This window comes from Corvus hawaiiensis, chromosome 4 (assembly GCF_020740725.1).
Source record: "Corvus hawaiiensis isolate bCorHaw1 chromosome 4, bCorHaw1.pri.cur, whole genome shotgun sequence".
NCBI lineage: Eukaryota > Metazoa > Chordata > Aves > Passeriformes > Corvidae > Corvus > Corvus hawaiiensis.
Window position 1 is genome coordinate 15,785,136 of NC_063216.1, and position 26,733 is coordinate 15,811,868.

General features: G+C 41.1%; 1 protein-coding gene across 1 annotated transcript in view; it reads left to right on the forward strand.

Moving 5' to 3' along the window:
• Positions 1-26,733, forward strand: part of VWF (von Willebrand factor) — a 123,609-nt gene that overhangs the window by 95,832 nt on the left and 1,044 nt on the right. Inside the window, exons 38-51 of the mRNA XM_048300124.1 lie at positions 171-376; positions 2,684-2,786; positions 2,884-2,958; positions 3,486-3,590; positions 4,059-4,264; positions 5,731-5,880; positions 9,354-9,464; positions 10,751-10,934; positions 11,951-11,991; positions 16,642-16,752; positions 19,713-19,811; positions 20,935-21,063; positions 22,656-22,695; positions 25,927-26,024. Of these exons, the coding sequence (XP_048156081.1) occupies positions 171-376; positions 2,684-2,786; positions 2,884-2,958; positions 3,486-3,590; positions 4,059-4,264; positions 5,731-5,880; positions 9,354-9,464; positions 10,751-10,934; positions 11,951-11,991; positions 16,642-16,752; positions 19,713-19,811; positions 20,935-21,063; positions 22,656-22,695; positions 25,927-26,024 (1,658 nt within the window). The remainder of the gene's footprint in view (positions 1-170; positions 377-2,683; positions 2,787-2,883; positions 2,959-3,485; positions 3,591-4,058; positions 4,265-5,730; positions 5,881-9,353; positions 9,465-10,750; positions 10,935-11,950; positions 11,992-16,641; positions 16,753-19,712; positions 19,812-20,934; positions 21,064-22,655; positions 22,696-25,926; positions 26,025-26,733) is intronic.

Here is a 26,733-nt window from a genome sequence, read left to right on the forward strand (position 1 = left end):
TAGCCCAGTGTTGGAAACAAGATTTGTGCTGCAAGGGACCAGATCCATCCATTGGATGATGGCTTTCTAAAATTGAAAGAATTCTAAAGAAAGCTTGAGTGGAAAGATTGATCTGCATTTCTTTAGATCTCTTTAGAAAAAGGTGATGTTTTCTTCTCTGTCTTGCTCAGCAATGAAATGTGCCCCATATCTGACATACGACCACTGCCGCACAGCCTGCGTGAAGAGCTGCGAGAATAATACCAAAGTCAGTGTCTGCAAGGATTATCCCACAGAAGGCTGCTTCTGCCCAGAGGGAAAGGTGGTTTTTGGTGACAGCTGTGTTAGTGAAGAAGTATGCACTCAGTGTGTCAGTGAGGATGGCACACACCATCAGGTAACTACATGCACAGGAACCTCTGGCACTGGTTGGAGTTCACACCTTTGCAAGTAAATCTGTTTTCCCTTTGGATACTTTATTTTCTAGCTCAGTTCCTCCTACTCTGCTGGCTGCTAGCCCCATTTAGCTCCCCTAGTGTGAAATTGGCTGAGACTGGATATAAAGATCACAGCTGGGACTGTACAGACCTGGCAAGGCATGACAATTCCATGTGGAGGGAGGTCTAGAGGAAAGAGAGGAGGAATGATGGCATAAGTGAATATTTACCAAGATAAACATCTCCATTCAGCAGACTTTTATGAGCAATGACAATTTAATCATAAATCTGCATCCTTTACTTGTGTTGTATTGTCTTTGCAAAGCTCACTGAAATCCTCATGAGGGGCTGTGGAGGGACAGGCATCAAACTCTTCTCCCTGTGACCAGGGAAAGGACCGAAGGGAAGAGCTGGAACTGTGTCAGGGGAGGGTTAGGTTGGATATCAGGAAAAGGTCCTTCCCCCAGAGGGTGCTGGGGCACTGAACAGGCTCCCCAGGGAATGGGCACAGCCCCAAGGCTGCCAGAGCTCCAGGAGCATTTGGACAATGCTCTCAGGGATGCACAGGGTGGGATTGTTGGGGTGTCTGTGCAGGGCCAGGAACTGGACTGGAAGATCCTTCTGGGTCCTTTCCAACTCATGTATAAAATATTTCCAGTGGTTGGTGGGGAACAATGAGACCAAGTCAACCTTATGTCAAGTGGTATTTGTCTATATATATATATGTGTATATATATATATAATTTTTTTTTGAGGACAATTATTCCTTCGATGAAATTCATCCTTTTAGTTTTACTGGAAATCCACTTTGCTCAGTTAAGGCAGCCCTCTCTGTGGCAGTATGGGACTGGGAAAAGCTATGGGTGCTGGGTACCAGACTGCAGTGAAAGGCACTGTTGATTCCAGCATCATGCAGTGAGTGTGTCCCCTCTTCCAAACTCTTCCCCGTGTCCCCTGTTACAAGTAACAGAGGTGGTTCCTCTTCACCCCCAGCTACTCAACTCTTGGAGTTTGCACCTTCATCAGCCAATCCTCTTCAATCCCCATTTTTGTTACAGGATTTGAAGGAGAAAGGACTTTAATTGGAGTATTTTGTGGGCTTTGGATTCTTAATGAGATTTTTGGGGAGGTGGAGGACAGGGGAGGATCAGCTCACACAGCCATTTTGCTTCTGCATCACTCCAGACTTAGCTTTGTGAGCAATACACCAGGCACTTGGGTCAGGATTTCCTTAACTTCCTTCTTTTCCCCTGGTGTTTGTTCCTCTGTTCTTTTCTACCCTAGATTGTGTTTGGGCTTATGGGATTCTCAGTCCCGACACTCACACAGACTGGCTTAAAACGTGTAACTATCCCTGAGTTTAGGTGCAGTATGCTTAGATTTGTCATTTTTTTTTCTTCTTATCTCTAAAGGGCTCAGCAGACTGTTAGTTTTAAACCATGCTCCAGAGTTTTCCAGATGACAGCATCCTGATCTACTCTACACATTCTCCCCCAGAACTGGATTCGTTGTGCAAATTAAAATGTCTGACAATGCATCTTTCTACTCTTACCTCCCTATTCACATGGGTGTTAAAGGTGCATAGCTTTGTGTGGGCAACTGCAGCTTTAATATCAATGATTTCCTCTCTCGTGGGAAGGAGCAGTTATTGAAAAATTATTCTCTTTGCTGGTGGTTTCTGAATGTGCTCATTACCCCCAGGTAGTCACCACAGTGATGGTTTCAGTTTTAGAGTTGCTAGAGCGCTTTCCCAGTCTTCAGTCCACTGGAGAGTCAAGTGATGACACTCCAAATATTCTTAATGTAAAAATATGCGCTATGTATTTCTGTGTGTTGAAGTCCTACTAATTTGGGAAAGCAGACACTTCTCTGTATTTCCCAAAATAATGCTGTTTCCCTTATTACTACTGAACACGCAATCATGGTATGTAGTTGCACCAGTCCACTGTTACTCACAATAGCCTGCAATTGCGTTTATATCTGAGCATTTTTCACACTTAAAACAATAGTAATTCCTCATCCCATTCACACATTTTTTACATCTTTTGCTAAATTGGCACACTAAAGTCATTTCAGAATTATGTGTCTCCTTAGTTTCTTACTGGTAGCAGAGTAACCAACCCTTCATAGATGAATCTTCATAAATCTTCTGATTTTCCAGCTTAATGTTACTCACCCTCACCCCCTCCCATCCTTCCATCCCAACATACCAGTGACCAGAACATTGGATTTCTTTCTCACACTCTGTTGGGGTTTTTTCCATGCAGCACATGGAAACATGGATTCCTGACAGTGAGCCCTGCAAGATCTGCACGTGTCTCGATAACAAGAAGATAAACTGCACGGTCCGACCCTGCCCAACTGTCCAACGTAAATTCATTTAGCTCTGTGATTGCACTTGAATTGATGTTTTGGTTCCTGGTTTCCTAGTTCTTATCCAAACTTGTTTTATGGATGTTTTCTCTAGCTGTCCAGTGTGGTCCATGTGAAGTTGCTCGTCTGCGCAGGGGCCCTGGCCAGTGCTGCCCTGAGTATGAGTGTGGTAGGTTCTCATAAATTCTTGGAATCTTCTTGGTCTGTACTTTTACCAGATATTTCTAAGGTATACAGTCCCTTTTAAAAAAAAAATATTTAATTCAGTGCTGCGTTTTTGATATCACTGAGTGATTGTACAATTATCTGTGTGGAAAACAAACAGCTCTTAAGGATATGAGTCTTCATTCACTTACAACTTCGTCCCTCTTTCTGTAATAGATAAGGAAGGGAATGGAACAATTTGTTTTTGTCTAGATGACATTAGAATGGTTTTTTTTCCTCAAGCATTTATTTTTGCATGGTCTATATTTGCCCATTAAATATAACATTAGAACGTTAATCCCCATAACCCGAGCTTGAACTTTTCTCTAAGCTATTTTGAAAACAAACTCTGACCTGTTGAACTCTAATGTACTTCATATTTTAAAACAGCAATTGAGTGTGAGTTTAATGGAGATGTGCATGTGTGTGTGTGTCTTTTCTTGAGGACTAACTAGGCGTGGTTTTACCCACTCTCTGATTTTCTGTTCTCAGTGTGTGACCTGGTTTCCTGTGATTTGCCTCCTGCCCCTGTCTGCGAGTTTGGTCTGCAGCTTGCCCTGACCAACCCCGGAGAATGCAGACCAAATTACACATGTGGTAAGATCATTTTTCCTAGCAGGGAGTGACACTGGAACGCTGCATTTGAGCAGCACTGACAACTTCCTTTAGGCATTATTTTTCCCCTTCTGAAAGGTTTAATTTTGGCACCAATGGACATGTAATGATTTCCCAGACTTGGCATAAGTGTATTGTTGGCACTTTGAGTACACTTTCAAATTAAGGACAAGAGAAACACTTCACTCTTGGACATGTGTTCTCTGACCCTGGTGCTTATTTTATAAATCTTCTTGTTTGTGTATGAGACAAGAATTTTTTTGGCAAGGCAGGAACTTTGCTGAGTTCCTGAACCCGAGCCTTTTATATCTGCATTACTCTTCAGGCTTTAAGGAGATTTATAACAGTTTGAGGTAGTGATTAATGCCTTGCTGCCAGAGAACTGTCCTGTTCACTGGCAGCTCTCTGAAAATCCATGAGCCTGACACGGTGCCCACCTTCTCCTGCCAGCCTGCAACAGGGAAATGTGCAGCTCTGTCCCAAGGCTCTCCTGCCCGTCGCATCGGACGCTGACCGTTGTCAAGACCGAGTGCTGTGATAAATATGAGTGTACCTGCAGCTGTAGGAACTCCACAGTGAGCTGCCCTCTGGGGTATCTCTCCCAGTCTCTCACCAATGACTGTGGCTGTGTGTCCACCACCTGCGTTCCAGACCGGGTAAGGGAAGTGAAATGTCTTTTCCATGGATGAGAGTGTCTTTTTCCACATGGAGTGGCAGCACCAGAGAAAGCAGGCAACCTGCTTGTTTAGAGAGAAACAGAGAAAAGCAGAAAAATAAGTGTTGTAGCAATGAATTATCTTGGGAACAGAATCTAAGAGCATTTGTCTGAGCATTATTGACTTTATTTTAGGGTTATTGTTTTAGGATCGCATCCTGCTGCCAGAAAATCAGTGACAAATTTATTTTACATTTTGATAAAAGAATAATAAACCCCCAGTGAGACTGCTGGAAAATGAGGCCAGGGCGTTTTTGGTTTGCAAGTACCTGAAAGAAACACTCTATTACTTCATGCTGTTGCTTTTTTTATTACAGTAGTGTATTCTGACATAACCAGTCCATTTTTTGTAACTTTGAGATGATATAAACAAAAAACATTTCAAACTTAAAGGTGTCTCAAACCTCAGGAATTTCAGAGGTAATTTTTAATTTGTTTTCAGATAACAGAGACACATACTTTGGAGCCACTACAGTTACTGTATATTCTTCCAATCCCATACTAAATTTATTGACATTTGGTACACCTTAGACCTAAAATTCTTTGTGCTCATTGATTACCTTTGTCTCTGCCTGAGAAGGTGTTGTATCTTTTAAGACCTATATTGCCACTTTTAAGTTTTTGCCAAATTAATACCTGACTCTGCTCAAGCTTCACGAGGGCATATTTTTCTTATTTTGCCAACCTTTTATTAAGTTGTTATATTTTGTTAACCTTTAAGATAAAGTTGCTTAGAGGAGAGGTTGCAAGGCAATTTAACTTTTTCATTAAACCTTTATATAGGGTTATGTTGTCTTGCAGCTCAGGAGATCTACCTTTTATTGTCCATTTCTAAGGAGTTCACGACCTTGCATAATTCATTTTATGTCTCTGGGACTTGCTTGCTCTATCTATAAAATTAAATTATGTTCTCTCATTAATACCAAGCTGTAAAATTTACTAATAGGAAGTTCAATATAAGGGATGGCTCTGCTTTTGGGGTAGCTGTGATGGCTTGAGGATACAAGAGGATGAAAGCTCCAAGCAGGATCTCTTCAGATCAGATGGTTTAGCTGGAAAAAGTTTTGCATGCAAGGCTCCCTCTGCAGGACTCACTGCTTATTATCCCTAAATATTGTGTCACATTGTTCTTACAGGCAAACTGAGTCAGTCCCTGGGCAACTCCACTTACTGCAGATAAAACTCTCCCATTTATTCTGTATAAAACAATAGCTTTTCTCACACTTATTTTTCCTTTCCTCAACAGAATGACCAAAATTTTAAGACCAGTAGCATTTCTAAGGGGTTCAAAATATTCCAGAAAGTTTATGGTTGGTTTCACACCCTAAAATGCAGCCTTTTGGAGCTGGCAGTTTGCCCTGACAGCAGCAGTGTGCTCTTTAATGTATTAATTATTGCATTTAATAGGTGTGTGTGCACAACAACATAGTCTATCCTGTTGGGACAACCTGGGAAGATGGGTGCAGGGAATGCTCTTGCACCGGTGTGAGGGATGATGTTACAGGACTTCAGATGACGGAGTGTCGTGACAAAGAATGTGACACGTTCTGCTCTCGGGTGAGTAACACTTAAACCAGTGCAATAACCAGCAGAGCCCTGGTGGGGACCTGCAATGATCCCTTTTAAGCCTCCTTGTTTGGAGAGAAACCAGAGAAAAATAGAAAAATAAGTCTTGTAACAATGGATTATCTTGGGAGCAGAATCTAAGAGAATTAGCCTGAGCATTATTGACTTTATTTTAGGATTATTGGTTAGGATTGCATCCTGCTGCCAAGAAAATCAGTGACAAATTCATGTCACATTTTGATGAAAGAAAAACTGCATCCTGAAGTGTCTGTCATTTACACCACTTGCTCAATAAATGTTCATGATGTCTGAAGTTCAATTGCCAATGTCTGTTCTAGCTCAAGTTCACTTTCTGAAGTTCCCATTTCAGCTCTGTCTGTTCCTCATCTCTGCCCATTGTAGCAGTAATAACACCTCATGCTGGGGCCTTTATTGTGCTCAGACATCTGCTACATCCTATAAAACCCCGTGGTTTACTTTTGGAAGTCTGCAAAGGAAGCGTGAGCCACTTTGTTATATTGATTCAGATGGTCAAACAGGAATAGACAGAAAATTGGTACAAAGAGTTGGTAGAGGAATGTGACTTACGTCAGATATCAGGAAAAGGCTCTTCCCCCAGAGGGTAATCAGGCACTGAACAGGCTCCCCGGGGAATGGGCACGGCCCCAAGGCTGCCAGAGCTCCAGGAGCATTTGGACAACGCTCTCAGGGATGCACAGGGTGGGATTGTTGGGGTGTCTGTGCAGGGCTGGGAGTTGCACTCAATGATCCTCTTGGATCTTAAATATTGCATCATTCTCTAGAACCAACGAAAAAACCCCAATCCATTAGGAAAAAACCAACAAAGCAAGTGCAGAGTTTGCTGAGAAAGTTTGAGTATGCCAAATGCAGTAAAAAGCATGTGAGTAGATGTGGGAGTTTTTAACTTTTGCAAGAGAATCCTCAGTTTCCCTGTGTAGAAAAGACTTGTCCCTATTATGGCAATTTTTATGAAATATTAGATCTAAAGTATCTGGCTGTGTTTCAGCTCACAGCAATAATTTATCAATAATTTGTTATTCCAATAAAATCTCATTAATGCAGAGCTACAGTTCCTTGACATTGCATCATCAAAAAAATCTGGTTAAAAACACATGACAAGACTTGGTGGAAACGATGCCAGTTCTTTTTGTGACTTTTTCCTTTCTTTTCCTCCTTTAACGGTTATCAAGGTTGGACAACCAAAACTCTAACTGTTGGACTACTTGGATAGCTCAGATTTTTTTCCTTTGCTTATTCCTGATTCAGTGGATATACATATCAAGGACATCAGCAGTGCTGTCATCCAGTTTGAATTGACCTTAAACTTATTTTTCAGTTCAGATTAGATGGCATTGAAAGTTGTATTGATGTCAAATACATACTTTAATCGTGCATCATTACTAGGATGATATTTAGACTCTCTGCTGCTCCTGGTTATTAATTTCATTGCCAGGTGTTAAAGTTGTGCAGTATCTTTCTTGACAGTGTCATATGACTTCTGTGAAAACAGCTTGGAGGTTTTTTTTTAATCTGGCTACACAAGAAGAGGAAAAAAAGCCCTAAAAAGCCCACAACATGTATCAGCTTCTTCATGCTGATGAATGGAATGTGCTACTGTTGTCCTTAGCATGGCAAAACTCAACTCAAATCGTATCTGTAGCTTTAGAGTGTTAAGAAATGCTATGGATAAAAGTGGATGTTTCATTTAAATGAACCAACCCCTCAGTTCTGTGAGGAGCTGAGCAGCAAATATTGACTTCTCACTTGCAAACCACATGTGGATTTGCCTTGTCGCGTGTCAGAGTCCTGTGGATACTTCTGTCCTCTTTTGTCTTTACAAAGTTCTGAGCAAACAAGCAGATGATCCCTGCAGGAATTGCACCTGCTGCTCTGAGCACCCTGCTCTGGTGGAAGGTGTCCCTGCCTGTGGCAGGGGGTGGGAATGGGATGATCTCTCAGGTCCCTTCCAACCCAGGCCTTGGTGTGATTCTGTGATCTTTGTCAGTATGTTAGGGGTGCAAATCACCCCTGGAGTCTGTTCTGTAACACCTCTTTGCACTTTAGATGTCTGTGTTCACACTAACTTAGTGATATTTGGGTCCTCCAGCTCGGTTTTGCTTTTTCCTGGGCACAAACAGCTCATGGATTTTTACTTCTCTTGAGTTTGCCACACAAAAAGTTGTATCTGACATGTCAGATGCTTCAGACATGTATTTAGCAGATAAAAGTAATGTAAAACCAAATACTCAACAGCACAACTTTTCTCACAGAGCTGGGTCAAGGTCTGGCATCATATTTTATGACATTATATGAACTAAACTTCCATATCCAAGTCCACTGATTATCAAGGTTTGCTAATGTGCTTTGTATTGCAAAGCAGGGACAGTTCTTGAAGGGATGGAGCAGTTGGGAATCCCTCAGTAATTCAGTTTGACCAAAATAAAATTATGCTTATTTTTACTGGCATTTTTCACGTGAACAATATTATCTGTGACAGAACATCTTTCCTTCAGCTCTGTACTGAGATCAGAGTTATGTTTTGCCCCTTGGAGACTGCCTAGCTATTACATATAGAATATTTTATTTCTAATTAGATTAAAGCTTTTTGCTTTCTTGCACTTATATATTTCACTGTTTCAGTATTTGGCTGCTTGCTTCAGGAGATTAATATGTATTAAAAGTGAGAATTGGGATTCCTGTTGTTTCTGTGGCTTGGGATTTTGGGGGTTTTTTTTGACCTGTTTTGCTGGATTTATAAGATTTTTCTTTAGTAACAGAGGGTGTACTGTTCCATTTTCATGCCACTTATTTCGTTTTCCATAATTGAGTGTTAAACTTTGATAAGATACATAATCTCTAGTGTTGCATAGTAGTTTAATTTTGTTATCTTAATTTGTAGAAGTTTTTTTAAGTGCCTGTTGCTGGTAAACTGTTGGCTTAAACTGTGTTGGACTTGGCAGTGCTGGGTTAATGGTTCAACTTGATGGTCTTAATGGTTTTTTTTTACCTAAATGATTCTATGAAAAGATGAAATGATCAGTTAAAACCCAGTCGCTGGATTACATGTCCGAGCAACCTGCATCCTCCCTCTGCTTAAACACAGAGCAGTCAGGTGTCTGAATATGCTCAGACTGAATCCTACCCTTGAATTCTCTGGAGCTGGAAGGGCAGTTGTGAGTGCTGATTAACCTCTAAGATGCCACAAGAGCAATTTTTACCTTTAATTTGCCTTTGTAAAATACTAGTATAGATATAAAAATATTTTTTTTAATTATTAAAAAAACCCTCATAATTATATCTGTCCTTTTTCAAACTCTCCTTTGCATAAAACTTTGCTAATGTTAAACATTTATCCTAAAAGAAAACCCTGAGATGGATGTTCTCGTATGCCTCCCCTTCCTGGATCAGTCAGTCCTTTTCTTTTCTTTTCTTTCCTCCTCCAGGGCTACAAGTATATTGTGCCAGAAGGGGAGTGCTGTGGGAGGTGCCAGAAAACTGCCTGTGAGGAGCAGAACTTTTGGCCTCGGGGTGATGAAGATCCTCCTTTGCATGAGGTGAGGCTCCAGTGGGATGGACACTTCCCCTCCTAGCAAAAGCCCCCTGGAATTCTTTGTGTTCCATGGAAGGAAGTGAAGATGATATCAGCTATTTCTTTTACATATCAAGCAGCACTGAGAAACAATGTTTTGGGTGTCCCATGACCTACCCAGTCAATTCTCACACATGAATCCTCCCCACCCTTTTCTGGGCCAGATATTTTGTGTACAATTACTAGTTTCAGCCATGGTAGCTTGAAAGAATGTTCATTGGGTATAGTGCCTCCCTGACCATCAGCTATTTGTTTAAATTATCCCAGTTAATTTGTATTGCAATCTGCTGCTGTCTTAAAAAAAGCCTTGTTAAAATGTCATTTTGCAACCTGCCTTTTTCCTGATTTTAACAAGGACATTTCTTAATGTGGATCAATATTCTTCTCTGCTTCATCAAACGAGCCTTCAGAAGGCCTATTTTAATGTCCCACTATCTCTTGCTGATTTTTTTTTGGTCCTAACAGAATAATAGTTACACTTTGCAGTCTTTTTTTTGCTACTACTCTTGCAACTCTTCTGTCATAAGTGAAGAACTGTTTAACCCACTAGAAGAAAGTGGCTTTTTACTAACTTTCTGAGCAAAGATGTTTGAATTGACTGCAGCTAGGGATCTGATCTTCAGTTTCACTGTTCTTGAAGTGTATTCAGAGTGGTAATAGTGAAGGAATAAGGCTGCAAAGCAGTGACCAGCTCCTCCCACCACTGAACTGTGGCAGCATCTTCCTCCTGGCCTGTGGTGATGTCTGTTCCCATAAAGAGCAGTGGGAGTTCCCGCTTTGTCTGGTCTGTGGGTGATGATAATAAGAGAACTGTCAACAGGATCTCATCTTTTCTACATTTGCAAGTGTTTCAGGTCTAGAGTCTATTGCCAGAGCCTCCTTTGGGCTTAGCAGAGCTGATTTGCAGCAGGCTGCAGCAGAAAGAGGAGCTGCTCAGCTACAGTGCAGTGCAGCCAGTCACCAGGGGATCAATGCAGATTTAACTCCAGTTAGGAGTGCTTTTCCTTCTTCACATGCTGTCTGACATGTCCCTTTTGAAGGATACTCTGGTAATTCTTATTCTCTACAAACTCAGTGTGCTCTATAAACGGCTTGTCACCATAAGGGTTTGTGGAGAGCTGTTGAGTGACACTGTTCCTGACGCAGTAAATGTGCTTTTGGCAAGCCACCATCTGGCTGGGGTGGTCTTCCCTCTGTCCAAGGGCACAAATACTGCTGTCTGTGTTTAATCCTCTCACAACTGCTCCTCAGGTCGGCACGGAGTGGCGATCCCCCTGGAACCACTGCATTGTCAACGAGTGTGTCCGGGTGAACAATGAGGTTTTTGTGCAGCAAAAGAATGTTTCTTGCATCCAAATGGATGTGCCTGACTGTCCAGAGGGAACTGAGCTGCGCTGTGACCAAGTGATAGACTGCTGTCCTTCCTGCAGATGTGGTAAGGTTTGGGGGATGACAAACAGCATCGCTCCAGCATGAATTGTTTCATGGGGTGATCTTCTGTTTCTCAACAATAACTTTAAAAGTGTGTGTTATGGAAGCATAGCCCCACTTTGAAGGTCTCCTGTGTAATTTAGACATTGAGTACAGAAGCACTTGCTGCTGCATCCAAAGCCCCATGGGCAAAAGCAGAGGGGGGAGATTCTGCCTCCCATTGCCTTAAGGGAGCCCACAGGAAAGATGAAGAGAGACTATTCACAAGGGCCTGGAGTGACAGGACAAGGGGCAATGGCTTCACACTGACAGAGAGTAGGTTTAGGTGTGATATTTGGAAGCAATTCTTCCCTGTGAGGGTGCTGAGGCCCTGGCACAGGTTGCCCAGAGAAGCTGTGGCTGCCCCATCCCTGGAAGTGTTCAAGGCCAGGTTGGATGGGGCTTGGAGAAACCTGGGATAGTGGAAGGTGTCCCTGCTCGTGGCAGTGGGATTGGAACTGGATGGGCTTTAAGGTCCCCTTCCAACCCAAGCCTATGATTCTATGACTCCTTACATAGTCTTGGCTCAGAAGTCTAAATCAGAAGATTTGGGTAGTTGGCCTCAGTCTGGGAAGACTCACAGTGATGTTTAGTTGACAAGTATGTGTGCAACCACAGGGTGAGGAGGGAGCAGTGGGAGGAGGAGAGGATATATGCTCTCTAACTTGCAGAAAATCTGAGTGCATCTTCTGAGAGTATGAGGCTTGAACTGGAGGGGAAAGTTTATCTTCTGCCATGTATTTGTTCAAAAAAAGCTTAGCTAGAGATATTTTTATGCAGCATCAAGTATAGCTCTGACAAATTGTTGCCTTTCAAGGTATAATGTAAGGAGGCTCAGTTATGCCTCTTTACAGTGAAACTGGATACAAATTTCTTCAAGCTGGAACTGTGCTAAGTCAAAAAATCGTCACTGTGGTTGATTAAATCTTGGAACTGTCATTGTGATGGTAATGCTAAATGGAATACTTCGTTCTTTTTCAGTACCCCTGAATGGTTGTCCTTTGAATGGCACTGTTATTGGGGTAAGACACAAATTCCTTTTATTTGCTGAGATGGTAAGATACCTAAATGTATGAATGAGCTTTTGAAGGACACACACTTGTCAGAATACACACACACAGAATACAGGGCAGCTTTTTTCCCAGACAGAATCTCTGCAAGAGAGACCTTGGAGTAAAAGCAGTGCCAGGGGGCTCAGCACGTCTATGTCCAGCTCCTGACTCTGCCAGGATCTTCCTATATGACAATGAGCATCTCTGCAAAATGGGGACAGCAATATTTCCCTATCTTGAAGGATGCTTGAAAAGCATGCTTAGAAACTGTGGTAATCTGCATTTCGTAATGGTTTGCAGACTACCAAACACACAGGAAACTCTCTGCGAGGGTTAATCTCCCAAGCGATCCTTGCCCACTTTGGGGAAGCAAAACCTTCCCATATTCTGCTCAGAGGATAAGGCAGATTAAAACAAGGATGGGGACTTGCTCCACCTGTGTGAAAGGAGAGGTATCCCTCCTTGGCTATTAGCAGGAACAGGAAAGCTGAGCTTCCTCCCTGTTTGACCTCTTTTCCCTTTCAAGATCCCTGCTGATATGCCCTGTGAGGAAATTTTTTCTCAACTGTGTATTTAATGGATAGATTAAGACATGTTTAACCCAGCCCATGACAGTGGGAATGATGAGAGTCAAGCATCTGATCTCATTTATGCCGAATTTATCTTTGGAGAGCTCTGTCAATTGTCCATTGTTTCCCTAAATCCATATTCTGGCAGCACCTCTGGTGTCAAAGAGCTCTAAATATTCTCACCATCCCCCAGGGAAACAGGTTCTCTTTAGTCATTTAACCTAACTTTAACCTACTCATTCCTGCTTTGTCAACGTGTGTCTTCCTTTTTCATTTATTTAAAGGTAACTTTACTCAAATCCCTTTATATTTTAGTGGTGAGGCAGAGTGAACCTTTCTCCATCTATTTCTTGTGGTTTGGATACTTTTTTCAGAGTCCAAAGGCATAAGTTTATCACTTTGTTAGAGCTAAAGCCATGTCATCAAGCATCCATCATTCTATGTAGGGATGACTTCCCTGTAGAATTAAATCCAAGGAAAAACTCTGCCTTTCTTGTCAGGACACTGGTTTAAAAGTGATAAATTCTGGAATAATCTACTTTCTCTTTGATCCCTCTACTTGTTTCCTCTAGAGTATGTTGTCAAAACTAGTTGTGGCATCCTATGAAGACAATATTTCTAGGGAATGTCAAGCAGGACAGTAATTAGCAGCTTCTGCCACCTTCTCTTACAGAGGATTATATATCCCATATGTATTTTTTTTTTCTGTATTGCAAACCAAAGCTCTTTTCAGTTGTGTGCTGTTCTTCCATGACCAACTAATTTTTTTTCTCCTCCAACAAAATGTTCACCTGATCTGTCAAGTAAAGTATTTTTTCTCTCTTCAACCATTTCAAAATATTTACAAATAATTTAAAATGAAACGTAAGCAAATTTTGAAACAAAATGTCAAGTCAAAGGCAAAATGAAAAGTGTCTGTTTTGAAGACTTCAAAATAAAATGTCTCAGCTCCTGCAATATTGAAAAAAAATCCTAAAATTTCTTAAACTAGCTTCATTTAATGACTTACTGTAAGTTAAATAGTTGTAGGTCTGAAAGATTTTGAGCACCTGGCATCACTACAGCTTTGTCTTGTACTATTCTCTGCTTCAGTGACTTGTTCCAGGGTCCTGGTTAGGAAGGAAGATGTGGTGTCCACAGAAGTTTATGCTTCCTGGATTTCAAACCCTTTACACTGGGTCCTTTAAGAATAGGCTTCAAGTTTCATCTTATATCAAGGGAAGACTTTGCTGCATTAACTCCTTCACTGAATAGTTCCAAGTTTTGAGTCTTTTACTGCATTTCTGGTAATTGACTGTGTCCTTAATCCCTTTACATTTTTGTCTTGTATCTGGTTACCCATATTATGTTCCAGTAATTTGGTGTATTGCATCCATTCTGCTGTTCTTAACAATGCTGTGGGCTTTAACTGCAAGCTTCCAAGCAGGTGGCTGTATTTACCAAAAAGATTATCATCATCACTCATGTGTTTTCCCAGGCTTTTCCTGAGTGGCATTTTTGAAGGTGATCCGAGCAGATTTGGGCTTTATGCAGGTTATTTTGGTGGCACTGGGTTAGTGGGTGTTGACATTTCATTCCAAGCTAGCCAAGAAAGCACACGATAGGTGTGTTATGTAAAGGGGAAAAGCTGTATCAATCCATTATTTTGTTCAGTTCTGTCACACTAAGCAAATTTTGGATGGGGCAAGACCTTCCCCCGAAAGTTCAAGGCACTTGTGTGTGAAGATTTTGTTTCAACGCATCTCTAGTAATCCCTATGTTCCTGCCTGTCACAGTGATTGTCATATGAATTCAACTTTATCTATTTTGTACTTAATTGGAATATTAGAGCTATTAGAAGATACCATGAGGATATCAGTGATAACAGTCGTGGCTTTGTAGATCCTTTCTTTATGATGTTAAAGCCTGGGGCTACTGAGGCATTCTTTGATAAACCATGCCACTGGTCTGCACTAGAACTGTCGCTCTGGTGTCTGACTGCTTTCCAGTGTTGAGATCAAACAAGAAATCTGGAGTTTCATAGGATATTTTCTCTCTACCTGTTGTGGTGTAACCCCAGCTGGCAGCCACTTGCTCACTCCTCACCAGCAGGATGGAGGAGAGAATGGGAAGGGTAAAAGCGAGAAAACTCCTGGGTTGGGATGAAGATGGTTTAACAGTGAAAGCAAAAGCCACGCAAGCAAAACAAAACAAGGAATTCATTCCCTGCTTGCCATGGTTGGGTAGGTGTTCAGCCTTCCCAGACGAGCAGAACGGTGACTTGGGAAGACAAACACCATCACTCCAAATATCCCCCCTTCCTCCTTCTTCTCCCCACTTTATATTCTGATCATGATGCCATAAGGTCTGGAATGTCCCTTTGTTCAGTTGGGATCCCAGCTGTGTCTCTTCCCAGCCTCCCACACACACCCAGTCTCCTCAGCAGCCTGGCAGTAGGAAAAGCAGAAAAGGCCTTGGCTCTGTGCAATTCCTCCTTTGCAATAACAACATCTCTTGTATTATCATCCTTGTGTGCAGCACAAGTCCAAACCACAGCCCCATTCCAGCCACTGGGAAGGAAATTAACTCTACCCCAGCCAAAGCCAGCACTCCCTCCCTCTCCCAAAGCAAAATTTTGGGTGTATCCCCATGCCTGCATCCACTGAGGTTTTTTAACCCTCCATATAATGATATTCTCTACAAAAGGTTAAACCTGGGAAGCTGAAGAATCCCATGTTCAGGTCCCAAGCTGAGTTGTTCAAAGACAGGGATCTCCCCCTCGGTGTTTCCTCTTTCATCATGTTTTATGTGGTGGATCCTTTTTCTAGACCTCAGGAGAGAATCATTACTGTTACTGTTTATAGAGGCCTGAGGATCTCTGTTGTCCTGGGGCACAGAATGAGAATGTAGCTAAAATTCTGTTCTCAGAACATTTGTCCTTCAGAGTATTGGCTCTAAACTACCCATAAATGCATTACTTTTGCACTGTTACTGTGGCCAGCTTCTTGTTTTTGCTCAGTTTGTTTCATGAGCATTTAATAACTCAAAAAGGAATCTGAGGATATGCACAGTATGTACCATGGGAAATTGCCATTCCAAATGAAATCAACGGTGGCATTCCATTAATATCTAAAGCGCAACTCAAACCTTTCATAATCTTGTAAAATTGTCTATTTACCTTATTTATTTACCTTATTTATTAGCTTTTAGAAGTTCTTTGTGAAAATCTTGACTAGGCTGATCCCACTTTATTCCTTCAACCTTTGTGGTTTGTTATTTTGGGGTTGAAATTGAAGGGTTTTGCACTTGGGAGGAAGAAAGACTTTGTCTTTCAGATTCCTTTCCGTGTAGGGTAACCAATTACTGACTCCACATCTTTTTATTTCCCACTTAATGGTTTGGCATTTTTGCTCTGCATTTTAAATGCCATTTTTGCTTGCTTTGAAAAGGTGATGGGATCCAGAAAACAGGGTGCTGGGGAAGAGCTCAGGGAATTTTAAATGTGCTCAGCCTGATTTGCTTATAACTATGGACAACTAGAGTTCTTCAATCAGTAATTCTGGGATTTTTTTGTTTGTCTTTTCTCAATTTTAAGCTTTTAGGCCTTTAGAGATTCCAAGCAGTGTTGTTACAAAAACAAACAATTTCTGCCCATAATATGTGGGTTGTGATGGCTCTAGAATAAAAACTGGTTGCCAAATCAATTCATTACACTCCAAAAATGAACTCTTGGCAACCACATAGAATAAAAAAAAATCTTCCTCATGACTTTCAAGGATCCCTTTCTTGCTTGCTAGATTTGTAAGCAACAAAGAGATGCCAATGCCATTTCTCAGACTAAGGACTTCTAAAGGCCTTTCTTGAAAAATAGCCTCATGCCATGCTGCTTGTTCTGGAATCACAGATGCAAAAAATTGGAATCTGGAAACTTGGGAAACATGGGTTTCTTGTTCCCCTAGCAAAGAATTACAGTGCAAGATTTAATGAAAGCGATTTAACCTGAAGTCTCTTGTTGGTTTGAGTTTTGCTGGCGAGATGGTCGCTGACTGACAAACCGGTTCCAATGTTGCAGCACGGGAGACGCCTGATGGTGGATCAGTGCACGACATGTGACTGCTTCCAGTCAGCACCTCGGAAATACACTCTGAGATGCACCAAACTGAACTGCCAGGCCTGTCCAGCGGTGAGTGTGAGCAGTCTGACGGTTCTGCTTAGGAGTGTATCTGATCAGAGTTGTATTCTTCACTGTACACACCAGTTTATGTTTGGTACAATTCTGGGGCATTTGGCGTTTCTTCAGGTTCTTCTGAGAAGTCTTGGCTCTGTGTTCTTTCCATGAATTAGATGATATGCACCAAATCTGATCTAAAGATAGATAACTTTACATGCTACTCAGCTCCACTGGCACATTTTATTGTTTATTTTAGATTACTTAGGGCAATATAAGGTTTGGCAAATCATTTGCAACAGGAACTGCTGTGTCCTCATTCCTACAGTGTTATCTGTCCCTCCAGGGACTGGCAGCTCAGACAAATATCCATGCTTCAGGCCTTTCCTATGACCCTTCCAAGTTGTCTAAAAACTGGGCTCAGTAGCTTTTGTTTAGTTCTCAGCCCATGCCTTTGATGATTTGAGGTGATTGTCCCCACCAGTTCCACTGGTTTTTTGAAGTCTTTGCTGCTGCTTTGCTGCTATCACCTGCAAGGAATGACTTTGACTGAGAAAGCCAGAGGGATATAGCTCCCATTTTCACTCCACTGACTAACAGTGTGACAGGAGTGCCTGATTAGCTCTGCTCAATCGTGTAGTTTTCACTCTTAGCACCAACACCTCTAGTAGAAGGAGACCTAAGTGAGTTGCAGAGGCTGTTTTAATCTCCCCGTGTCCAAAGAGCACAGACCAGCAGCTAAGTTTCACAGAAAAAAGCTTAAATGCCTCTTCCTCTTCTTCATCCTTTCCCTGGATGATGGATGGAGCCCAATGAGCCCAACCAAACCCAGGGCCTGTGTAAGCGGTGGCTGTGGCACCCAAAATCCACATCTCTAACATGATCCTGTGGGATTCCTGGCTCATGTCCAGGAGAGGCATACACTGATAGGGTCCCTGGAAAAGAGAGGGGCAGAGTTTTGGATGAGTCCAATCTCCCATCCTGAAGTAGAACTGGAAAAGACTGGAAATGTAGTTAAGTTTCTGTAGGGAGTAATCTCTACCAATAAAAAACTAGAGCAAGACTTCAGGCTCAAATGATTTCCTGCAACCCTTTTTCTTGAAGAATTGTCAACAGTGTCCCAGCTGGCCTGTTGAGAGTAGAAAAATGACGTTGTGACTTCCAAATGATGTCCAGGGACAGGTCAGTGTTCAGGACAACCTGAGGCCAGCCAGTTTCATGTGGAGAATGCAGCTCAGATAATTCATACGTGTTCCATTTGTCCACTGGGGCATCAAACTGTCCTTGATGCCTTTTATTTGGTGGTGTGGATGCAGCCTGTGACCAAAACGACAGCCTGGAATACATTTTGTAATTTTAGACCTTAATATCACCCTTCCAGTAAGGTTAGATTGTAGACATAGGCTTCTGATGGGAAAATAAATGGCCAAGCTCAGTGCTGAGCATCCTTCTCAAAATATAACTTCCACAAAATATAACCTGGTAGATCTATGGAAAAAACCCAAAGAGATACACCAGACTGGATTTGTGGCCAGAGACACGTGTGCATATGTGTGTTCCCACACAAAGATACACAAACATCCATTCTTGCTGCTCAATGCAAGAAGCTAGCTGTAGAAATTAAAGGTAGAGGAATCAATATAATACATGGTAAAAAAAAAAAAAAGGGGAAACATTCCTCTCCTGCTTCTTTCACCACCCACACATTTCCCAAACAGCTCCTTTTCCCCACGTGACCGAAAGTACAGACTAGACAGAAAACCCTGAAGAAAGGGCCATTTCCAGTTGGGCTTATTAAGGACTGTGAACTTGTGTTTGGGAGATGTGCAGCTACCCAAGGGAAGTTGCAGGTCTAGGGATATATGTCCCTTCCTAGCCATTGTAATGAATTTGTGGAGCTTAAGGGGGAAAAAAAAAAAAAAATCAAATAAGATACAGAATGTCTTTATCCCCCTAAGGCCAGTGGGATTCACACACTTCACAGGATCTTTCCTGTCTCAAAGCCTTCGACTTCATGGTATACCCAGATTAAAAGCAATTCCTTACTAATGGATAAAATTTAAGAGTACAAATGGGTTAAGAGTACCAATTCTCTCAGGAGCACCTGCTTTCTCCAGGATGCTGCAGTTGGGAAAGTAAAAAGCAGTAAAAAAAAGAAAGTAAAAAGTGCAGCCAACTCCAGCATATTCTGCTCAGGATGGTCATTTTATGACCTGCCTTAGGTGCTTATATTCTTGCAAGTAGGGTAAGTTCCCCTAAATAACAGTGAACTATGTTTTCTCCCAATGATTTAATAGCAACCCCCCCTCCCCAAATTCTCTTTCTATAAAAAACATATGGATAACATGCATGCCTTCACTTGAACCAGAAAGTGTTTGTTTTCTTAAAAATGTTCATCTCATCATAAGCAGCTGTTGGTTATCTGGAGCAGCTGGGGGCATTACTGTGGGACACTTCCATGTGTTAGCTCAGTTCCTTTCTGCTTGGTTTGGTTTTTTCCTTTCCATTATCCACTCTATACCTTTCTTCCTCCCCCCCTAGTGCTGCTCATTCTCCCATGCTTTTTTTCCTGCCACTGTTTTTCCCTTCAGTGCTGTTTGTGGGGCTCCATTATTCCCCTTTTCTTTTTTCTCTCCTTTTCCCTTTTATTATATTGTACCTTCTCTGATGCTCTTTTACTCTCTTGTATTATCAGCTATTTTATTTTTCTTTCCACACTCCAAATTTTCCAGCTTAGCCTTGTTCTCCCTTTTCCCTGCCACTAGATATCTTGTCCTTTTCTCTCCAGTTTCAGCACTTCCAACTACTTTTCCATGTTGCATTGTATAGAATTCATTGGCTTTACTGAGAAACATTTTGCTGGCCATCGTTTTGTCCACTGAATCTAATTTTTTTTTTTAAAAACCTTCTTAAAATAAATACAGGATGCATGCTTAAAACAAAATAAACCCAGAAAAATGTCCTTTACCTTCTAGAATTACAGAAGGCAGGAAATCCCTGGCTCTTGCTGTGGAAAATGTGTGCCAACTTCATGTAGCATCAGGCTGAGAGATGGAAGGGCTCAATATCTTCAGGTAAGTTTTAGGCACTCTTTCTTTTATTTATAAGTAAATGTAAATGTATCATCAGTTTCTGTTAGACCCTAGGGGAGTACATTTTGCTTCATTTTTGATTAGGTAGCATGGTATTACTAGTGCTTTCTTCATCTCAGAATGGTTGATCAAGAAAGTTAATATGTTTGTAAAGGAGACTTCATACCACAGTGCAAAATTCTAGAGGGGCATTCTATATTCATGAATGTTATCAAGGAACTTTAACTGGAATATGACCTCAACAGGCGTTTAGAAGAAATTAAACCCCTCATTTTAAACGTGAAATAGGTAAGTTGAAAATGTGAATTTTGAAAAACTTCTCCAGCATAGAATAATGGAATTGATTGGGTTGGAAGGGACGTTAAAGATTATCTTGTTCCAACACCTTCCACTAGACCAGGTTGCTCAGAGCCCCATCCAGCCTGGCCTTAATGCATGATATGTTCTTAAACAGGATGAGAGAAAACAGCCTCAATTGGCACCAGGGGAGGTTTAGATTGGATAGCAAATTTTTTCTTCACTGGAAGGATGTTCCAGCTTTGGCACAGGCTGCCCAGGGCAGTGGTTGAATCACCAGCCCTGGAAGGATTTTAAAAATGTGTAGATGTGGCCCTTAGGGACATGGTTTAGTGGTGGACTTGATTGGCAGTGTGAGGTTAGTGGCTGGACTTGTTCTTAAGGGTTTATTTGAACTTAAATGATTCTGTGTGGGGGTGGTTTTACATAAGTATTTTTAAAGAAGCTCCCAACTCATCCAGAAGGTAAATAATTGTATATATGTCTCTTTAAAAGACAATTCACAGGCCAGACCCCCAAATCTCTCACTTAGAGAAGTTTTTTCCTAAGTTAATGGAAATTTCTTCCCTGTTAAGACCTGAAAAAGGTCAGGTTTTGGCAATCTGGGCAGAGCTGTGATCAATATGGCTGTGGAATTAAACAGAAGATGACAACTTTTTGATAAACAATGCTGTTTACTAAAGATTTTCATGTTTTATAAATGTCACCACCATGGTACTTTAATTGAGACTTCAGCCAAGGAATATCCTGAAAACTTCCTGTCCCCTGTTGTTTCTGTGTAAAGCTAACAGCCCTTCAATCTTTCCAGGCAAATGCGTCCCTTCAGGATGGCTGCGACAGTCACTCCTGCAGAGTAAATGAGAGAGGGGAATTTATCTGGGAAAGGAGAATCACTGGCTGCCCTCCATTTGATGCCAGAAGATGCCTGGCTGAAGGAGTAAGTAGAGAAATGGGACCTGTTCCCAGGTTTCCTAATGGACTCTGTCACGTTTATGGTACCTTCTGTGTGCTGGGGTGGGAAACCCCAACCCTCTCCCAATGCCTTGGCTAAACTGAATTTGAACTTTCTCTGAAATTCAGAAAGATGTAGGTTTTCTCTGTTTCAAAGTGTATGCTGGCTTTTTGTGGGTCTGTACTGACTGCTTACAGTAATTCTGTTATGAATGTGAAGCTGAATATTTGAAATACCAAATGTTTGCAAGTAGTGCTTCTAACAATGTTCTCAGTTCAGGATCCAGAGCAAAACTGTGTGGACAATGACACAAACAGAGAAATATGCATACGAAATGCCAAGATATTTTTCCTCTGCCATTATGTGAAGTTTGAGAAAGGAATTTTCACCCTGCTGTAGGAAGATCAAACTTCCAGGACTGCAGTTGTTTAGCAGGATAGTGTTTAGCCCTGCACAAAGTATCCACCCATCTTTCTTGTGATTTGATGTTAATTAGACACTGAGGAGCAGAGTTAGGTGGGAACGTAGCACATGGGGCCCTGATTTTGCTCTTCTGTCAGGTTTTATACATCTTACAGGTGTTTATATCCACCTGTTCCCATTTTCTTGGGCATGGCAGGAAGCAGGGAGCCTGTAATAAAGCTTGTAGTCAAACCACTCTGCTCATACACAGAAAACAAATGGAGGATTTGTTATGCATAATGCAGGAAAAATAAAGCTTCTGCAGGGCATTTCTCACTTTGTGAAATTACGGTACACAGTTTTGTTATATAAACAAAGATTAAGAAAGAAGTGCTGCATTATATTACAGGCTTGGGGTTATTATCATATTCAAATGATCTTAATGGAAAATCAGTGAAAAACAGTTTACTATTTAACGAGAATTTCTCAAACTGCATTTATCCTTCTCCTATCCCTCCCAAACAGAACTATTTGGGCTATAAAATTAGTGGTTTTCATCTAGTTGGGAGATCAAAATTTTAGGGTTTTTAATTAAAAAAAGCCTCCAGACTTTGGAGCATGTGAGCTCAGGGGTTTAGCCCAACAATGGCATCACCCTGCAGAGTAAATATTTCTCTGTTTTTCCTTTCACTGTGGATTTTCAATAATTTGCATCATACATATATTTCTGAGAATTATTTTTTGGATGATAGCAATGAAACAAGAAACATAAAGTTTTCTGGCTTTTAAAACTTACTTGACAGGTGTGATATTTTTTAAACAGATATGAGACTTGAATGCTACTGGTTTTATCCTTCTGGTTTCCAGGAATTTATTCATATTTAATGTCTTTATTTTAGAAAGCTCCTAATAGAAGGTGAGAACAATATTTTCAGGTGTTGAACTTGCTAAAAGCCAATTATTTCCAATTAGCTACCAGCAAATACCATCACAAGTTCAAAACCTTAAAATTGATAAAGAGAAGATTATTAATGTAGATTTATAATTTTGTATAATACAGATATTCACGTATTTGGTTTTTTCTTTTGCCTAGTACCCTGCTTTACACATCTTATTTCAGCAGAAGAGAAGTGACAAAATTTCGGTTCTTTTTTTTTTTTTTTTTGTCATTTTAGGGCAGAATTTCAAAAATTGGCAACACTTGCTGTGACACATGTAAGTAAATAATCCAGAAATCTTGTGTGGGAATGGCAGTGTGTGTAAGTACCTACATTTTCCATAATATCCAGAGTAATGAAGCAGAGCTTAGCAATGTGGTTATAATAAAGCATCAAAGAAGCCCACCCGCTGACTGGGATGCCACTGTCATGTTTTGTCATCTAGAACATGTGTTTTGACAGTATTCCCAAGTGCTTAGAAAGAAATAGATACTCTCCACTTTTTATGCAGATGGTAATTATGAATGTTTTATTTTATTGTTCATCTGGTGGTAACAGGAACAGTCCTGCACAGCCAGCCTGACAAGTCACATAACCTGATACCACTGAATATGCGAGGAAAACACTTCATGAATAATTGATCAACTTAAAATTAATTAATCAAAAAAGCCAAACCCTGGTGGCAGTAATATTTTTGATAGTATAATAACCAAAAAATGGTAGGGGAAATGCATTCCTATGGAACAGCCTGACTGCTTCCTAAATTTGTCAGTTTAGGGGTCAATCCTGCAACTCTTAATTTCATGCATCATTGTGTGGATAATCCAAATGTCTGGCTGTGAGAGTAGGAAGGGTTTGCTTACATAAGGAAGGATTGCAGAGTTGGGTTCTCATTTCTAAAATGAATCTCTGATGCTTTTGTGAGCAGATAACCTCTCAGTTTTCTCCTCTGTAAGTAAAAAATAATACTGTAGCTTATTTAATATTAAAAAAAGAAAGATAACAAAGGATTGAAATTCTCTTTTAAGGTCAGAATATCAACATCTCATCTGTGTCATGTCTTTTAATTTTCCTATTTTTGCTGTGCATGTGCTAATAAATAAAAGATGGCCAGCATAGCAGCCCATCACCACACTGGCACAGGAACTGCTGCAATAATACCCCTGATGAAGGATGGTAACTCCTAGAGAGTTTGCAGCCTTTGCCTGTCTGGATAATCACTGAGCTCTGTCTTGAGAGATAGAAGTCAGAAAGCTATTGAGAGACTGTCATCAAATGGATCAAACAGCTAATTTGGTTAAGGGAGCTTTGATCTACCTGGCTAAAAGTAAGGAATACTCAAAATTATTTATGAACAAAATTTTGAGATTTAAAAGACAAGGTGGTGGGCAGGCCCTACTAATTGTGAGTGCCAATCACTGTAATCGAGGACAAACTAGTTCCAAATGAGAACAGATCAATGCATAGATCTATTTAACAGTTACAGTCATTTCAAAGTGCTACCTCCTTGCAGCAACAAAAGCAAATTCATCTAGGTGAAGTACTGCGTGCCTAAAAACTCCCATATTTAATGGACCTTCAAATCCTTATTCCCATTTTGCCTAGGTGTAGCTCAGTTTCTCATGGACATAGATCACATTATCCTCCAAGGTCTTGAGAGAGTCTGTCTTTCAAATGTCTCAGTGCCATAAAGAATTGGGCAAAGAACTTGTTCCCTCAAGTCCAGGCTGATGCCTTTGGCTCAGCAGAGTCCTACATGTCCTTGGGAAAAGGTTGGCTCAGGGGCCAGTTTCACTTTCTATGTTAGGCCTTCACAACTGGAGTTTTTTAGTGTGTCTGAGGGCACTGTTCCAGGTTTTAAGTTTGTAGGAGCACATAAGTGAGCAGGTCTTATTTTCTCATGAGATTTTTGTGGTGCTAGCACAGGGCTTGATAATTGGCAAAAGATATTCCTTATTTTCCTGCTGAACAAAGAATTTGCATCTCTGCTTCTCACCTCTTTTCTCTGTTGATCTCAATCCCACGTGTCTTGTTAAGTTACAAGCACTTGCCTTTGCAGAGGGGTCACAGTCAACAAGAAGAGTAAATAACAGAGGTAAAGTAATTAGAGAGCAAGTTGATAAGTCAGGAGCAAAAAGGGGATGAAGCTGTGTTGAGGCTGATGACAATTATTTTGGTTGTGCCTTTCAATTGTGTGGACACGACTGGCCTTTCAGGTGGACAATTTTTATCATATGTGGGGATGAAATCATTAAAAGAGAAAGGGCATTTCCAGGCCTGGAACCAGAAATGAGCTGCATTTTTTTTTTTTTAGTGAAATGTAAGGTTTTAGCAAGGCACAGAGTCAATTTGGTGCCAACATTCCAATAGAAAGCTGTCTTTGCTGGTAGGAAGATGAACACCTTTCTCTCCCCTTTGTGTATGTACTTAGTTGTGCAGTTGCCCTGCTGAATTCCTTCAACTTTCTGACTGGTGAATAGTACCTAAAACTCAGTCCAGTGTTCTGTTAAACACAGAAATTCCACTGGTTAGCTAGAAATGGGTACGAGGAGGAACCTGTTCTTTCACCGAGACATAAAACTACAGTAACAATACATGGAGCTGCTCTTATCTCTGCACAAAATACCCACAAAATACCCCAAAGCATTGGCTCCTTCACAAGTCTTTAGATGCAGACCAAAACATGCAAAAGTTCAGAAGAAAATATTCTGGATTAGTCTATATTTGAGTGTAGTAATGATGAAGTTCCCTTTGAAACTGGGGGGACAAAGTCTCTGTTGGTTACCAGAGTTAACAGCTCATAGCAATCCATCCTCACTTCACAGAGGGATAAGCCAATTCCCTGAGCTTGTGCCTTCCAGACAGAACAAATCCATACCTACTGCCTCTTATATGGGTTTCCCATAAGGTGGAAAAACCCCAACAAAACAGGGAGAATTTCCCTAACACTGAGCAAGAAGTATTGGAAAACAGGTATGAGTCCCCACAGTCCAGAAGGCAGCGACTCACCTCTGCATGTGAGGTGATCTGGAGAGCTGCTCCCACTGACTCGCCTTGAAAGGCATCATCCCAAAATCATGGGATCTCTCTCCTGTATCAGCCTGGGGAATAGTCAGGACAGGGTGCTCTTTTTGTCTGATCAGGATTTTGGGGTTCCCACATGTGTCATCTTTTTCCTGCTTTTTCTGCTTTACCATTGAACTGTCCTTAAAAGGAGAGTTGTCTAAGACCAGGTAAGAGGCTGGTGTTAGATGGCCAAAGTGACTTTAAAACAAAGCAGTCAATTGAAAAGAAACATGAGGGAAACCCTCCTCTCTAGTGGAACTTTAGGGCTGCGGTGTGAAATAGTCACACAACTCTACATGAATTACTCTAAGGAGAAACACCCAGCTAGGGATCTTACCAGGAATACCACCTCACTAACAGCAATTTCAGGAGTAAAGGGAAGTGAGTAACAAACAGCAATTGTCAGCAGTGTCAAACACTTTTCTCTTTTTTTACTTGGTAGGTGTGGAGGTGGAATGTCATCCAGTAAGTACCAGACTGCAGTATGGGAATATCAATGGATGTGTGGCTGAAAAGGAGGTGCCCATTTCTCATTGTGAGGTAAATAACAAAAATCAACCCCCATCTGCCCCAAGACCTCCCCTTTCCCAAAAGGAAGCCTTTTCCTCCACCATGGTTTCTCTTCAGTAACTGGAGCATCAGTTTCTGTCATCATTGATTGACTTGGGGTTAATCTCATTGGCACTTATTTCCTGAAGTAATTTGGTGATGCCGAATTTTCCCTAGTCAAGCCAGCATGAAAAAAGGCGCCTATGTTAGACTCAAAGGCTTTGTTTATCCCACTCTCCTTTGCTTCCATCAGAAAATAATGACTCTGAAGTCTGTTAGGACTTTCTACATTAAAAAAAGGAATATTTATCTTTACATGTATGAAGCTTATTTTCAGCTCTGAGTCTGTAGTTAAGCACTGAGCCTCTGGGTCGATTAGGGGAATTTAAATAGGTATTTAGATAAATGACACTTTAAAAGATCTTTAAACCTGAGTCCCAAGATTTGACTTGTGTGCCCTGGAAGCTCTGTGATTCCTCCGTTAGCCTTGGCACCAAGCTGTTGTGTTCTACGTATCTTGTGTCTTCCATAATCAGCTTAAAAGTTTAATTTCCAGCCCATCACTGCTTACACCTTATAGGGCAACTTCCTTTTAAAACAGAAGCATAACTTCCCTCCTGGGTGTTCCCATCTCTGCTCTTTCCAAGATAAACAAACCCCGTACGAGGATTTTAATTAACCCTTGTGTGCAATCCGAGTT